At 42.2% G+C, this 16,440-nt stretch overlaps 2 protein-coding genes across 2 annotated transcripts in view; one reads left to right on the top strand and one right to left on the bottom strand.

The window, feature by feature from the left end:
* The window catches only part of LAMA1 (laminin subunit alpha 1), a 197,645-nt gene extending 181,961 nt beyond the window's left edge, over positions 1-15,684 (bottom strand). Inside the window, exon 1 of the mRNA XM_053250001.1 lies at positions 15,453-15,684. Within this exon, the coding sequence (XP_053105976.1) occupies positions 15,453-15,474 (22 nt within the window). The 5' untranslated portion in view covers positions 15,475-15,684. The remainder of the gene's footprint in view (positions 1-15,452) is intronic.
* Positions 11,910-13,424, top strand: LRRC30 (leucine rich repeat containing 30). The gene has a single exon (XM_053250003.1). It carries the CDS (start codon positions 12,189-12,191, stop codon positions 13,083-13,085), a length of 897 nt encoding a protein of 298 aa, XP_053105978.1. The 5' UTR covers positions 11,910-12,188; the 3' UTR covers positions 13,086-13,424.
* Positions 15,685-16,440: the final 756 nt, after the last annotated feature.

Here is a 16,440-nt window from a genome sequence, read left to right as displayed (position 1 = left end):
CAGTATAGACAAAAATGCTCAGTTCATAAATGAATGAATAAAGTGAAAAATGCTATGTGTGATACTAAATCAGAGAGTCATGATCTTACTTCTAAATACCTTCTGACCATAATAGCAATAGCAATAGCACTTACATTTATATACCGCTCTATAGCCGGAGCTCTCTAAGCGGTTTACAATGATTTTTAGCATATTGCCCCCAACATTCTGGGTACTCATTTTACCGACCTCGGAAGGATGGAAGGCTGAGTCAACCTTGAGCCCCTGGTCAGGATCGAACTTGTAACCTTCTGGTTACAGGGCGGCAGTTTTACCACTGCACCACCAGGGGCTCCATAAGCATGTCATATCAAAATATGAACAGCCAAAGGGCAAATTCTGCTATGAAAATGGAGAACAGGGCCCTGCAGCTCTCAGTGCTGACCAGTGACAGGGACCATGGCTATCAATACTGTAGATGTTTCAAGTACTGAGCTGAGTAAGGAGATTCAGAACATAGAGCACTGACTCCCACAGGATTTCAGTTTTCCTCCACAGACTGAGCTGCTGAATTGTTTTTGTATAAGAAGATGGGAATAATACAGATGGGAGAAGGGAGTGTGGGTAGATGTAACTCATATACAAATATGACTAAACTGCTCATTAAAACATGGTTTCAAATAATCTGTTCAAGTTGGAGATGCAGTGTTTGAAACCAAGTTCTTCCCACTTGCTGGGCTTCATTTTCTGAAAGTTTCTCATTTCTTTTAATCTATAAATTGGATCTGTGTCAGTGAAGAAAGTACAGAAAAGGATCATAGGGCATTCCATTTATCTGAAAGTTTTGTTCTTTGATTCAGCTCTCTTTGAATGGAAAAGGGGGGGGGGGGGACATTACAGTTAGAGACTATTAAATGTAAAGGTATACTGTTGAGTCAGTGTTGACTTCTGGCGACCACAGAGCCATGTGGTTTTCTTTGGTAGAGTACAGGAGGGGTTGACCATTGCCACCTCCTGCACAGTATGAGATGATGCCTTTCAGGATCTTCCTAAATCACTGCTGCCCAATATAGGTGTTTTCCATAGTCTGGGAAATATACCAGTGGGGATTCGAACCAGCTACCTCTTGCTCCCTAGCCAAGTTACTTCCCTGCTGCTCCATTAGGTGGCTTCTTAGAGACAATTACAAACTAGCATGCTAGACAGAAGATGCATTTTATGCTTCCCTGAACAATGATGCTACAAGGAAGCAAGCATTAGTAATAATGGGTAGGGATGTGCACGGAACCAGCTGGCCCAGTTCGGTTCAAGTCCAGACCGGACTCAAACCAGACTGGCCAGGTCCGGCCCGGCCCCCATCAAACACTCCCCCCCCCCCCGGACAGTTTGCTAAATTTAATTTTTTAAAAAAATGAATGAATGTAAGAGTACCTTTAGCCCCTTCAGGGGACTTCCTGTATGCCATGGGGTGGGGGGTCTGCAAGGGTTCTCTGTTCATAAGTACTCCCTCCCCACACCACGGCATACAGGAATCCCCCCGAAGGGGCTAAAGGTACTTTTACATTCATTAAAAAAAAAAAAATTAAAAAAATCCGCAAACTGTCTGGAGGTTTGATTCTGGTTTGGACAGAACTGGGGGTGGTGGTGATTCGGTTCAATCCTGAACCCTTGAACCACCGGACCAAACCTCTGGACCGCCAGACCTGTCCGCACATCCCTAGTAATGGGGAACTTCAGCTGATATCTGTTGGGAGACAAACTCTACTAAGCACTGACTCGCTAACAAATTTCTGACAAATTCTGTTGATAGCTTTGTCTTTCAGAAATGAAAGAAGGAACAGTGGGATCAGTTATCCTTGACTCAATCCTAACTAATAGGGAAATGAAACTTGGGGGGGGGACGGGACTGACCATTTACTGCTGGAACTCTTGATCTCATGGATAGCTAAAAATGAGCATAGTCAAGCATGTAGCTTAGATTTCAAGAATCTGACTTTAATAACAATACAGAAGTGCTAGGCAGGATTTATGGGCTAGATAAACAAATGAAGAAAGAGTCCAAGATGGCTCCAGGAGTTCCTGAAGAAAGATAGTAAGGGTGCAATTGCAATTGCAATTTCAGCGGGGGCTGGGGGGTGGGAGAGATATCTCTAAAACAGCCAATGTGACTTTATGAAAAGCTTAGCATTGAGCTATACAAGTACATGTATAAGAAATGGAAGGAAGGTCAGATCATCAAGAACAACTATATGAGTAGCCCAGACCAGGGGCGTAACTAGGGGAGAGGGGGCCTGTGTTCACCCCTCTCCCAAGTGGCCCCTTGGAGTGAGGGATGTAATAAAGAAAATAGGGAGGGGTGGAGCTGGGGTGCCCTCAGGAGCTGTGGGTCCCATGTTGAACCTATCTGCTCAATTATAACTATACCCCTGACCCAGGTGTGTAACAACAGTGTCAGGACAGCTCAGAACAAACTGAGGTTGGTGAGGAATGCTAAGAACAACAAAGGGATTTTTCAAGAATGTTAAGAGGGAGACAAGGGCAGGTCTGCTGTAGGGATGTGCAAACTGGCTTGAATTTGAACCGGTTCGAATTTGAAACGGTTCGGTTCGAAGGCTTGAACTCAGACCAAACAGGACATTGCATTGGCAATGCCGGTCCAAGTTTGAACTGATCGAGCCCAGTTCAAGCTGGTTCGAAGGTTCTAGTGGCCATTTTAGATCTTGTGCTCCATTTTGTGTGACTTGTTTTGCTTGATTTCATTGGCTGAGCTCTTGGTTCCTTGATTGGCCAGATGAATCTGGCTCTCTGGTAGGCTTTGCACTGTGCCAGTCCTTGAGAACTGGCACCCTATTGGCCAGGGGGGAGGGCAAAGGTAGGGGCTCCCAAAGGAGGGAGCTTCAAATCCTATTTAAAGCCAAACCTCTGACCTAGCCAATCACTCTGGCTGCAGTTGCTGCTTGGCTTCCTCTGGTCCCTGCTGCTGGTGGTTCTGCTGGTGTGGTGAGGGTCTGCTTGGTAGACTAGTGCTGTGTTTTTGACACTTCTGTGATTATTGATGAATTTCTGAAGATTTTTCCAATTTTTGTATTCCTCCCATAGGGAATACTGGGGATTTGAGGCAGCTCATCCGGCCCATTCTCCCCTTTGGGGGTTGCCCAGGGGACCCAAAAGTGGGTCTGGGGGCACGGCAGGTATGGCCTCAACTGCCCCCAGGCAGCCCCAAGTTTGTAGGATTTACTGTTGTTGCTGTTTTAAAAATTGTTTAAACGAATTTTCCCCCTTCAATGCAATGCATTAGGAGGACTTCTCTGTTCATAAGTACTGCGTGTGTGCCCTTAATAAGAGCACACACACACACACAGTACTTATGAATGGAGAAGTCCTCCTAATGCACTGCAATGAAGGGGAAAATTCGTTTAAACAATTATTTAAAAAACAACAACAATAAATCCTACAACCTTGGGACTGCCTGGAAGGAGTTGATGCCATACCTGACATGCTCCCAGACCCACTTTGGGGTGCCCTGGCACCTCCCAAAGGGAAGAATGGGGCTGCCTCAAATCCCCATTATTCCCTATGGGAGAACTACAAAAATTGAGAAAAAAAAAATCTTCAGCAATTCATTAATAATCACAGAAGTGTGTGATTGCTTTGGGGTTTGGTGGGTGGGTGGCACCCCTGGGTGCCACCCACCCACACCAGTTTTGCGCCCCTAGGTGCTCTACATAGGGAATAATGGGCCCATTCAAGTCCCCATTATACCCTATGTAAAATATATTTCAGAACCGGTTCAAATCGGGTTCAAATTCACACCAAATCATGTCTGTGTGTGTGAGCAAAACCGAACCTACCCACCCCTGTTTGAAGCTGGTTTGAATTCGGAACAAACAGGCCAAGCTGGTTTTGTATACATCCCTAGTCTGCTGTTCAGTGAGGACAGTAAAATGTTAATGGATGACAGCAAGTGAAACTGCTCAGCTCCTGCTTTGCCCCCATCTTCTTCCAAAAAGGGAACTTTATGCACAAAGGCAGCATGAACAGTGAGAAGTCAGGATTTCAGTCAAGAATGATAAGGATCAGGAAACACATATCAACCTTAAATGAGTTCAAGTCTTCAGGGTCAAATGAATTGCTAAAAGAACTTGTTGATGTAAGAATCTCTGGTTATCATCTTCAATAAATCCTGGGAAATGGGTGAGATGCCATAGGATGGAGGTGACTCATGTTGTCCAAAAAGGGAGAACGGGAGAATCCTGGAAGATACAGAGTGATCAAACAGGCCTGGATACAAGGAAGGATACTAGAACAGAACATAAATCATTGAAACTGTATGCATCTTCATAACAGTGAGTGATTAGTAGAAGCCAGCATGGCTTTTGTCAAGAATAACAGTAACAATCTGCCAGACTAACTTTGTCACTTTTTAAAAATAGGTTACTAGCTTAGTGCATAATGGAGATGCTGTGGACATAATTTATCTTGATTTCACCAAAGCATTTGACAAAGTTCCTCATATGATTTAGGTTAGCTAGCTGGTCAGATGTGTATTAGACGACAATATCTTCATGTGGACTCAGAACTGGCTATAAAATCATCCTCATCAATGTCTTCTAATCAAACTGGAGGGAGGTTTTGGGTAGAGTGCTGGGACTTTTCAAAATTTTCATCAGTGACATAGATGAAGAGGTAGAGGGATTGCTCATCAGATTTGCAGATGACACAAAACTGGGAGGGATAGCTAACTCTGCAGAAGATAGGGACGCAATTTAAAATGACCTTGATAGAATGAAAATTAACAAAATGAAATTTAACAGAGACATATTCAAAGTTCTACATTTGGTCAAAAAAAAAATCAATTGCAAAAATAAGCCCCTCGAGGAAAGGTTGAAAGAACTGCGTAGGTTAGCCTGCAGAAAAGACTGAATGGGGGAATTGATAGCACTTTTCAAAAACCTGTTGGGCTTTTACACAGGTTTTACCCTCTCCTGTGGAAAAGGAGAGGGCAAGGACCTGTTCTCTGCTGCCTCAGAAGTCAGGACTAGATCTAAATTATTTAAATTACAGGAGGACAGATTTCAATTGAACGTTAGGAGAAATTGAACATTTCAATATTGATAACAACAGTTTGATAACAGAACCAATTGCCTGGGAAGGACTCCCCCATCCTGGAGATCTTCAGGTTTTGGCTGGACTCCCATCTGCTGGGGATAATCCAACTCTGAATTTCCTGCATTGAGCAGGCTTGGATTAGATGGACTACAAAGCCGCCACCAGTCACTATGACCTGATTATTTCTTTTTTAGTTATTAGGCAAATGGCACCCATACATGTGCGGATGCCATGTCCGCGCTGCCGCCATGTGGGATGTCTTGGGACGCACATTGCCTGAGCAGGAAGCAGGTAAGGACCTGCTCTTCTCTTTCTTAAAGTTCCACCACGTCACTCTCGAAATGTGCTCAAACCATGGTTTGTGCACATCCCTACCATGAGGTACAATGAAGCCATCACCTCAGGCATCTTCATGAACAGGAGTGCAGAGGAAAGCAAGCATCAGCCCACCTCCACCATGAGTGTCTCCTCACACTCTTCCCTGTTGCCCTCTTCTACCACTCTTTCTCACCCTGCTTGGGCATATTGTTAATTTTTCCTTCCTTGCCTCATTCTTCATGCTTCTTTCTTCCCTCTTCCCCCATGAAGCAAGCTAGGAACACCCCTGCCACCACTGTCTGTCTTGGTGGCATAGTTTGAAAGTGGTCAAATGCTGCCACTCTCAGCAGCATGGCCTGAGAATACTGAACACCGCCTACAGTTGGGGGGAACGTCCTACTGTCCGTTGCCTCAGGCAGCAAAATGTCTTGGGCTGTCCCTGAGCACCCCTTGTACCCTCGAATGGAGAATGAAACTGAATGAAACTGAATGAAACTGAATTTTTATGCCCCTCGAATGGAGAATGAAACTGAATATATGTAGTACATTCTGAGAAGTAGGCCTTTTTGAAAACCAGTTTCATCTTGCTTCGGCTGGACCAGTGGCGGAGGGAGGCCAGCAGCGGCCCATGTTCAGCCACTGTCGCGGACCCCCGAGCCCCATCCCCTGCATCTGATATCAGATGCCGGGAGCATTTAGCCATGCCCCTTGCATCTGGTGTCAGCTGTCTTAAGCCGAAGTTTCTCAGTGCTTTAAATATCAAAGAATTGTGAACTGTTAGTACTTCCTCGTCAAGTCAAAAGATGCAAGTTTTGGGTGGTATAGAAATGTAATAAATAAATAAATAAATAAGACAAAAACAAGATATGTTTACTTTCTCATCTGGTGGTACCTCTGATAAATCTGTTACTAAGGACAAGGCACGTAATGTAGGAAAATCTAACTGGATTGTGATTTATTATTTATCAGGTATACCAAAACTTCTTTTAATATCGGTATAATTTGTACAGCAGTCATGAATCTGAGATTAAACCTCTGAAGCAGCTTTGATTGAATTAGCTCCCTGGCTGTGTGTGTGTGTGTTTTCCATTCATTATTGTAATGGACTTGCGATGCAACTTGCTGAACCCCCTTTCCCTTTAGGTCAAATTTATCTGCGGCACTGCTTTTCAGAGTTTGATGAGGAATGAGCATCAAGTCTTGGTGCTTTCAATTTAAGGAAAATGCAATGGATTTAAATTTAATAACAGCTAGAATGAGATTTTATTTGCTCAATTAATTTCCAGCTTCCCTTTTCATTCTGTCCGCCCTCAAGACATCGTGGTCTAAAGTAATGGAATGGAAACTGAACTGGAAGCTAGAAGTGGCTGCTGCTGAGCTGAGAGAAAAAGAAAGGAGGCATACCATTCTAAGGAGTTACCATTTTAAAGCAATAATAGGCAATTGAATTTTTACCTACTACAATGAATAGAAAGTGTAAATGAAGAGCAAGATAAACTATCATTTGGTCTAAATATAAGGATTATCAGACTCATCCTGAAAATAACAAACTGTATTACTTTGAGATCGTTGTGGCCACCCTGGCCACCACATTGGGCCCGGAGTTACAAATCCAAAATTATGTGAAATCAAGGCCTGTGTCTGATTCTACTTTATTAAGAAATCAATTGATGCCTGAACTCTAAGTGAACTAACTCCTATGGGACTAGCCAAATTGTTCTCAGGTGATGGCTTTGGGAAAGCTGGAAACTAATCCCACATTTCCTCTGGCAGAATATTTACAAAGTTGATGTCACCTACATGTTTTGCCTTAATCAGATGCATTTATTACTAGTCTCACACATGTATCCTCTTGCTGTTACATTGGAATGTTTTGGAATTGCACACTAGGTAGATTTACACAAGAAGGGATTTATGTCTATGTCTCACACACATAGCTTAGGCTCTTCCTTCTTAATACCTTTGACTTTTAACACTCTTTGAGGCAAAGGTGCCAGAAGTCTGTGGACCAGAGAGGATGCCCATCTGCAAAGCTCAGAAATGCAAATTGTTTTAAGAACATAAAAATACAATGTTTCCTGATAACACTGACTGACACTAAGCAGGAGATGGGCCTCCTCAGCCTTCCTCTGACATTTATTTATTTGTTTGTTTGTTTGTTTGTTTGTTTAACAAATTTTTATACTGCCCCAAACTTATGTCTCTGGGCAGTTTACAATAATACGTCACAATAATAGACATTGCCATGAGCAATTAACACTTTGAGATTCAGGAAGGATGCTGAGATCTTGAAAAAACGCTTACATTGAGATCAAATGATCGAACAAATATTAAAAAGTGAGCTCTCCGGACAGGACTTCAGCAATCTTTGCCTAACAAGCAAAACTTGTTCATATGCACACCCCAAGTACCGGCTGTCTAGCTGCGGACCTAGCAGAGGCCTGGGACCTGCAGACAAGATCCTGCTCAGTGATATTTGCCGCAGGGTGAAGAATCAAGGCCTAACTCTGTCTGTGAACCCCAGCACCAGCAATCCACCAGAAGCCCTGTTTGCAATGCTCTCCAGTAATGGACCCTAGCCTTGCATCCATCTGGCCACGACAAGATCTGGTAAAATGCCTCTTTCAAGAACCAGCCTTTGCCCCCAACTTCCATCCCCTTCACTAACCCTGGTGCTCTGCCATACCTCCTTCCAAGCAACTCCCTCCCCGTTCTCCTTTCCAGAATCTCTATCTCTTGCTAGTTAGAAGTAATTACTGAGATGACCAGCATCCACACACAGATGATCGTTAAGAATACTGCTTTGCTATTACTAGTAGCTATGATTGAGTGTTTTGTTTCCTGCTCAGTTAGATTGATGCTGTTGCTCTGGTAAGCTTTTACACTCAGTAAAGCCCATTGAATTATGTGAGAGTGTTTGGTCTTCTTTCTGGTGAAACAAGCCCAATTTCCTGTGCTAGCTCCAGAGCATACCTAGTATACAAATCAGGCTTGGCTCACAACAAGATGATATGACTCTGGATATTGCATGTACTGTATCAATAACATGCCATTTCTGATGGAGATGCAGACTGCGCTCACAATAATCAATTGGGTAGGAGAACCTTCCCTCATACCCAAGTTTAGGGGCTCCTATTTTCCAGTCATCTGTGAGTAAAAAGCAAGATAGTAGGGGAGGAAGTCAGCTGGATTGGAGAACTTTTTGTCCTATCTTGTTAAAGAGCTGCTAGGTAGGACAGAGCCCTCTAACCCAGGCAATCCCTACCTCCCATTCCTACCTTGCTTTTTACTTACAGACTGTCAGAAAACAGGAGTACACACAGCTTCTGGACATGGGTAGGAGGCGTATCCTCCCCTGTTAATGATTGTGAGAACTGGCCTACTGTGTGTGATTTACACTCTGCATATAATTATAGACTATTCCTGATTAAAAGGCCCTATATAATGGAGTACAGTGTCACAAAAGAGTAATTGTTAGCAGTTGCAGTTACTGTCACTACATGCAAAGCTCTTCCATGAAAGGGAGCGGATGTTGCTTGCAGATTGCTCTGAAGGCTCACTTATTCATTTTGTGGCATGTGGCTATATCCCCCAGTTCGTCTAGGGGCATGTGCGTGCGAGAGAAGCTGCTTTGTACCTATTTCTAGCTAGAAGAAAACAACATATACACAACAGGTGTTGTATGTGTGGTGTGGCTTCCCTTGGTACAAAACCTGATCCAGCAGCTGGAGCTGTGTGTGCACAGCCCCATTCAGCTACATAGTGATAATACAGATCATCTGTTTGGGCATGTCTTTGAGGCACACCTGTCCAAGGGAAGACATGTCCTTGCTGGGCCAAAAGGTCTCCAGTTCATTGATTTATTATGTATTCATTAAATGTATTTTTATTCTGCCTTTTCTATATAAAACATCCCAGGCAGCTTGGAGTATGTAACTGCTGACTGTCCAGTGCACAAGGTCATTTCTCTTACTGAGCTCTCATCGTGTTTCTGCATCTATCTATCTATCTACTGTATCTATCTATCTTTGCCCAGCTAGGTAGAAGAGTGTACCTTTTGAATCTGCATGACCTGCTTTGGAACCTCTCTACTGTAACTCATAAATCTGTACATTACCTGCCTAATATAAGGTAGGGTTTATCCTTATCATTTACATAATCTCTGTATTATTCAAATTGCTTGTCACCCCACAAAACAAACTGCTCAGGGCTGGGCTTTTCTTCCCAGTTTAATGCTGCAAGAATTTAAAAGTGGCTGGGAAGTACCAAAAGGAGCTTCAGCCAAGGTACTGTATCTTCGTGGTAGAGATGTAATAGTGACATTCAGAATGGGGGGGAAAGTTTCAGAAATGCATTTCTCCAACAATAATGAGCCATTACAACCACCAAAAGCTCTCTAAAGTTTGGGCATGGCTCATAATAACAGTTTGGACTAGCTAGGCCTCCATATTTGCCCGGGTAAGTTTTCATCCTTTCCTACTGCCATGACCCACTTTCCTAAAACCCTTGGTTGGTTGGTTGGTTGGTTGGTTGGTTGGTTGGTTGGTTACCAAAACCCTAGTTAAGAGGCGGGCTATGGCAGGGAGAACATGTGAGAGGGCTTCAGCTGTGGCAAGGCTGAAGGTCAGACCTAGATGCTCCTGTAGGCATCCATTGCTGCTAGGAAACTGGGAAAGAAAGCATTCCACAACTCTTCTCTCGATAGATTGGACTAGGAAGTGTTAGGGATTTCATTTTCCAGGGCACCCAGCAGCAGTGGATACTCTGCAGGAGAGCTCTGCCTACTTCCCCTCTCCTTTGACTAGCATAACCTTTGGAAAAGGGGAGACCAGAGTGGGGGGAAGCTTCCTCTTTCCAAATTTCCTGGATCTCTCTTAGAAAGACCCAGAGCTTTTTATTAGAGCAAATGAGCTAATGGTGCTTCATTAAGCAGAGCTCATCCATCATTAATATTTCACACTGATATATCAAATTCAATTCTCTTTCCCTTTTTGAGTTAGAATGGTGAGTATGGCAATGCAAAGTATTTGGCAGTATCGGTGGTTGTCAGTAGCTGAAAAAGACAAAAAGGTCATCCACATGGCCAAGGTGACTAGGAATGGGGAAACGCAGGAGCCTACCTTACTTTCCCCACATGATGAGAGCCTGAACAAAGCTCTGCTGTCCGCATGCCCAGCAGCACAGTGAACAGGAGCAACGGGGGATGAAACCGGGCCACCAGGAATCCCACAATGCAGTGCATTGTGTATTGCATTTCAGTGCAGTGCATTGAAAGTTCCTGCTGCCAGGCTGCAACTTCTTCAATGGCTCTATGGCAAAGATGGTTGCCGGCAGCCCAGGAGGAACTGCCAACAATCTGAACACCCACACGACCCAGGAGTGAGGTAGGAGGCACATGCTCATTCTGGTGAGAAAAGCAGGGCTATCCAGAAGAGGAGCAGTGGGATTGGGAGTGATCCCAGTGCTTTTCACAACCAGCCTTGGGCTAGCTCTGTCCTATGCAGGTAGGGCTGGTCATGAGAATGAGCTCAAAGAGTCTTTCTTATATCTGTCAGCTCTACTTTTCCATTTGTTCTGCCATCATGTCCAGTTGGGCACTCAACCTGTATGTAGTTAGGAGACAAAACTCTAAAATTGGCTTCTATTAGTTAAGGGGTGCAGTTCAAAGATAAGAGTTAGCCATGCTTTCCTAAACAAACAGAAATCATAAGTAGCCATGTTAATCCATTGCAGAGGCCCCAAAGCTAAAGTAAGGGTAATACCTCTATTAGGACCAACTGAAATATCACAAAGTAGTGAGCAAGTTTTCAAGTTCTCCAGAACTCTTCATTGGGCAGGATGTTTAGGAAATCAAGGGCAGAGAGGCAAACGGGCTTTTCCATCATGTCCCACTTTGTCTCCCTTCCCCAACCCCTGCCACCTTGTTTCAGACTGATGAAGAGGTCTGGAGTACTTGAAAACTTGCTCACTACTTTGTGATATTTCAGTTGGTCCTGAAATATCCTGGAGAACAAGAAAGCTTGCACACTAATTTGTAATATTTTAATTGGTCCTAACAAAGGTATTATGTACTTTGGCTATATTTCAGTAAAATATTCCCAACAGGCATTTTCACTCAACAGGCAGTTTCATTTCAACACTGAAAAATTTTCATAATATTTTTCCCCATGTAGCCCGAAAATATAGTTGATGTGAAGAATGAAAGCTCTTTCAGATTTGGGACTGCAGGGATTGAACTTAATGTGAAAGTTGCTCCTCAGCTGAATAAACAGTACTGAGAGAGGGGAGGAGGGTCATCCTCTTTCCATGTTTTTTTATAGTTACTCTTCCTAATTGTCCTACTGCTACCTCATGCACTAGATATCCAAGAAAGCTGACATGGTAAAGTTATATACAGCATTGCGGTGACCTCTTTGCAATGAGGATGCGTATCTATCCAATAAAGCCCAGACAAAATGACAGTGACAGCTGCCTTGTGGTATTCAGTTTGAATGGAACAGGTTTGCTCAGAAGTGTCAGTAGCAAGTGTGTCATTACAGCATACAGCACCAAGGAAAACATCTTAAAGCCCCATCCTGGAAAAGTGAAACTTTCTCTCAGCAGCTGCAGAGGCTGTTTCGGGGAGGACCGGAGAAAGGTGCTCTTCAAAGTCTTTGCACATCTTCTCAGGCTGATCCAGTTGTATGGTTCTTCTGAAAGCTGAAACCCTTTGCCAGGTGCATTAGTTGTAGAAGGCAACAAAATAGAACGTCACTCAACAGAAGTAGCAAAACTGGAGGTTTATGGGGGGAGAGAGCTCAAAGGGCCAGGGGAAGAAAAGCATGATGCTGCTGAAGAGAAGTCAGAAGTTACCTCCATGGGAAGAAGCTCTTCTTTCTGGAAAAGACCCACAAGCACTTCTAAAGCGGGGACTCCGGTATGTCAGCTTGAGCCTCATAATGAAGGGGATGACGAGGGCTCCTGACTTTTTGTGGGGATTGCCAGAGGTCCAGAAACTGAACCTCTCACACAACCAACTGATCGTCCTTCCTCCTGCTTTGTCCAAACTTGACAGACTGGTGGTGCTGAACCTGTGCGGGAATCGCTTGAAGTCACTGCCTAAAGAGATTGGGCTGCTCAGGAACCTGAAGGTTTTATTTGTCAATATGAATTCCTTGACAGAAGTACCAACAGAACTTGGGCACTGCAAGAAGTTGGAAGTGTTGAGTCTCTCCCACAACTGTATCTCTCATCTCCCGACAAGCATCACAGACCTGATAAACCTAAGAAAGCTGAATCTTAGCAACAACCGGTTCACTTACATTCCCCTAAGTGTTTTTGCATTGAGGAATTTAGACTTTTTGCATGTAGGCTGCAACAGACTTGAAAACATTGGAGACAGTATCCAGTTTCTAGTCAACTTGCAAATCTTTATTGCTGATTATAACAACATGCGCACATTGCCAAGGGCTATCTGCTCCGTCACTGCTCTTGAACTACTAAACGTTGATTACAATTCTATTCAGACTCTCCCAGATGAACTCTATCTGCTGCGCCAATTGTCAAAAATTGCTTGGAATCCAATGGATAAGGGGCTCCATATTTTACATAACCCTTTGTCCAAGCCATTGCCACAGATTATAGAGGGAGGACTGGATGCGCTATTCAGCTATCTCAAAGATAAAAATCAACTCCCCTAAACTTGTACTGCACTTGGGATCAATTCTAAGGTTGCGCCACTGCATTTTTCTAGCCAGTGGTTTTCACTGCACAAATCAGGATTTGGAAGAGAGTTGCAATAAAGTTTTCTGAAAGCAAGTACATTGTCTTTATAGTGGCTGTGCCATGAATATAATATATTTTCCATATAATATATATCCCATAAATGTTGAGGGGAAAATAATTCTGTGACTGAAGGAAGAAAAACTGTGATGGAAATATGTAGTTGAAAACAATCCAGAGCAAACTGCATGTTGAGGCTATATATTTTTCCATTTGTCAAGACTACAATAATGTTAAAATAAATGGTATTGACTTTGTGTGATGTTCTTGTGAACTTCAATAGCACTTTAACTCTCATCCAGTACTTTACCAAGAAAAACTGTTACTAAAAATAGAAGAAGAAGAAGAAGAAGAAGAAGAAGAAGAAGAGGAGGAGGAGGAGGAGGAGGAGGAGGTGATTAGTAACAAGGCTTGATCTGTTTGGCAAGTGATTTGTTATTATGCTATAACTGGTATTGGCCATCAAATATGACATTATTGCTGTGGTTCAATACAATTAAATTTCCAGTGTAGGTGATCCTAGAAAGGCAACCTTGCTACCTAAACACTATTGTAGCTGCAATTATCAAGTTTGTAACCACTGTGGGGGATATTCTAAAGGTTTGGAATGAAACTATGAAACCCTTGAAGACTGCAGTCCTATATACACTTACATAGGGGTAAGTCTCATTGAACTCAGTAGGATTTGCATCAGAGTAGGCATGTATTGGACTGCACTGTAAAAAACCAAAACCCTAGTACCACCACCACCACTCCAAAAAACAAAAAGTGTGAGTTGTCAGAAATGTACAACACAGAAATTGGACCTGTAGCAAGTACTAGATGGAATTTACACTTAGTTGCTGGAGATGTAAGAAGTGGGATCGTGCTTCTAAATAACGATTGTATGATTATGATGCAGCTAATGTTACTAGAAAAACTGTACTCATTTCACATAACCCTTTCACACTTCTCGGCAATCAAAAGCACAAGTTATTTTTCACAGGAGATCTAAAGGCACAAGCCCCACGCCTGTATTCTTGCTAGCTCCCAGTCATATCAACAGGACTTGTGCACGAGAACTTTCCATTGCCAAAAGTGCATATGAAAGTTGATTCGGAAACATATTTATATCAGAAAAGGCCACATTAGTCTAGAGCTAGAACTCATTACTTCACAATCAAATACTGGCATATATCATAAGAGTCCTGCCCCTTATGAAGCCATATAGTGTATAAATGTCCAAAAATATTTTCTCTTGCTATGCAAAGAGGCAGTAAGTAACACAAGTTAGTCTGCCTCAAGCTTTCCTAAAGTACTTTTTTTGGTATAACTCCAAACTCACACCTATTTGAATAGGAAGACACTAAGAAGCACACATCTGGATCTGCTCTTCATACACTGAAATTGATCCATCTCAGGAAGTTAGGGAAAGTAAATAAAAGCTTCAGATAACTGCAGTAGGTAACAGAGTGAAAAAATTAAAAAGTAAGTAGTATTCAGGTTCACAATATAAAATTATTATCAAGAATAATGTGATATGCCTTTAAGAGTGTAAGATGTAAATCTTACACCACTTCCTCAAAATTACTTATTTGGGGTTTTTTTTTAACATTTAACTTTTAGTTATTGTGGAAAAACTCTGCAAGCACTGAAATTAATGTTAAAATCTTGACAGCTATTGAAAATAAAATCTTCATTTCAAAAACAGGAATTTATAACTGTGAGTTGCAGCTTTAAAACTGTAGTCAGCAGCCTCAGCAGTTTCTGGACGTGAGATGTAACGATGCAGAACTGAGAATATTGCCTCGGAATTCTGTGCTAATGGAATACCTAAAAAATGAGCAGACTGCCCAGATTGTAGGAGACATAAACTTGATTTGCATCTCACTTGGAACTATTTATGAAGGGAAATTCAGCAGTCCTAAATACACTTTTTCGGCAGTTTCATATTCCTGTTGTACATTTAAGAAAAAGTAGAAGGCATATCAACTGGGCATATTCCTAGGACTAGTGCTGTGAATAAAAATATGTCTCACATAATTAATGAACTTAGGCTACAACTCTATGCACAGGTACTTGGAAGTAAGTTAAATTGTACTTAGAGGGTCTTAGTTTATGCATAGAATTGCCCTATGAGTATTTGATTAATGTAAGACCGAAATAAAATCCACTAGGCATCTTGCTGTATATCTGGGGCAAAAGTCACTGATTTAATCATGTTTCAATCCTATTGGATTCAATGGCAAATAAGTAAGTGTGCATCAGCTTTCCGATTGAAATCAATGGGACTAAATAGTACTTACCTTTGCCTGGTCCTGCTTTCATTTCTCCTTTACAACTTTTGTTACAATGCAGTCAAGGTATGATGCATTTGTATACTGAAATAAATGTCCAATGGGTTAGTCTGTTAGATAATAAAATGTAAAGCATATTGGGTAAGCTTTGGATAAATAAGTATACAAATAGCTCCTACTTTCAAGGGTGATTATTAAATACCTATATTAAATACCTTATAGTTGAACCTTGCGTCCAATTATTGATTATCATAGGGTTTTTTGCCTAGGGAAGAGGCAATTTTGAACAGGCAGGATGAGAAGAACTGAGGTGCAAGCCTGTTTGCGGTGGCCTATGCCTCCTTAATTTTGCTCACCTAAATCCAAGCAGGGATGCTCACATAGGTCAGGTTCTCACAACTCGCACGATGCCACCAAACTGGAAAATTGGAGGTTCATGTGGCATGTACGCTTCCCATTCCAGTCATAACAACTCAGACATTTTCAATTATGTCAGGCTGACACCACACCAACCTGATATTTATTTGGGATTGCCAACCCTAGATCAAATCCTAAATTACTGATCCTGGTTAAATGGCATGGTGCCAACCCAACATGGCTGAAAATTTCTGGTTTTTTATGACTGGATATTGGGAGCACACACTCCTCGTGAATGTCCAATTTCCCAGATTGCTGGCATTGCACAGGTCATAAGTGTTGGAGCTTGGACCCTGGCAGCATCAGCTACAATGTCTCAGCTACAATGTCTCATAGTGATCATGGGCGGGTGTTTGTTTGCTTGTTTACATTTAAAATATTTCTATACTGCCCAAAACTTGCATCTCTGGGAGGATTACAATTAAAATAATTTAAAACATTGTCAATTAACAATTAAAATCATTTAAAATATTAAAAACACTTAAAACCCAATATTAAAAATTTAAAACTATACATCTAATTAAAAGCCTGGGTGAATAAATGTGTCTTCAGTGCCTTTTTAAACGTTACCAGAGATGGG

Source organism: Hemicordylus capensis, chromosome 4 (genome assembly GCF_027244095.1).
Source record: "Hemicordylus capensis ecotype Gifberg chromosome 4, rHemCap1.1.pri, whole genome shotgun sequence".
In the NCBI taxonomy this organism is placed as follows: domain Eukaryota; kingdom Metazoa; phylum Chordata; class Lepidosauria; order Squamata; family Cordylidae; genus Hemicordylus; species Hemicordylus capensis.
The sequence above is the reverse complement of the archived record's forward strand: the minus strand, read 5'-3'. Positions and strand labels throughout refer to the sequence as shown.

What these genes read in the sequence shown, in the direction of transcription:
- LRRC30 (XM_053250003.1), top strand. Translation starts at nt 12,189, where the DNA reads ATGGGGGGAGAGAGCTCAAAGGGCCAGGGGAAGAAAAGCATGATGCTG.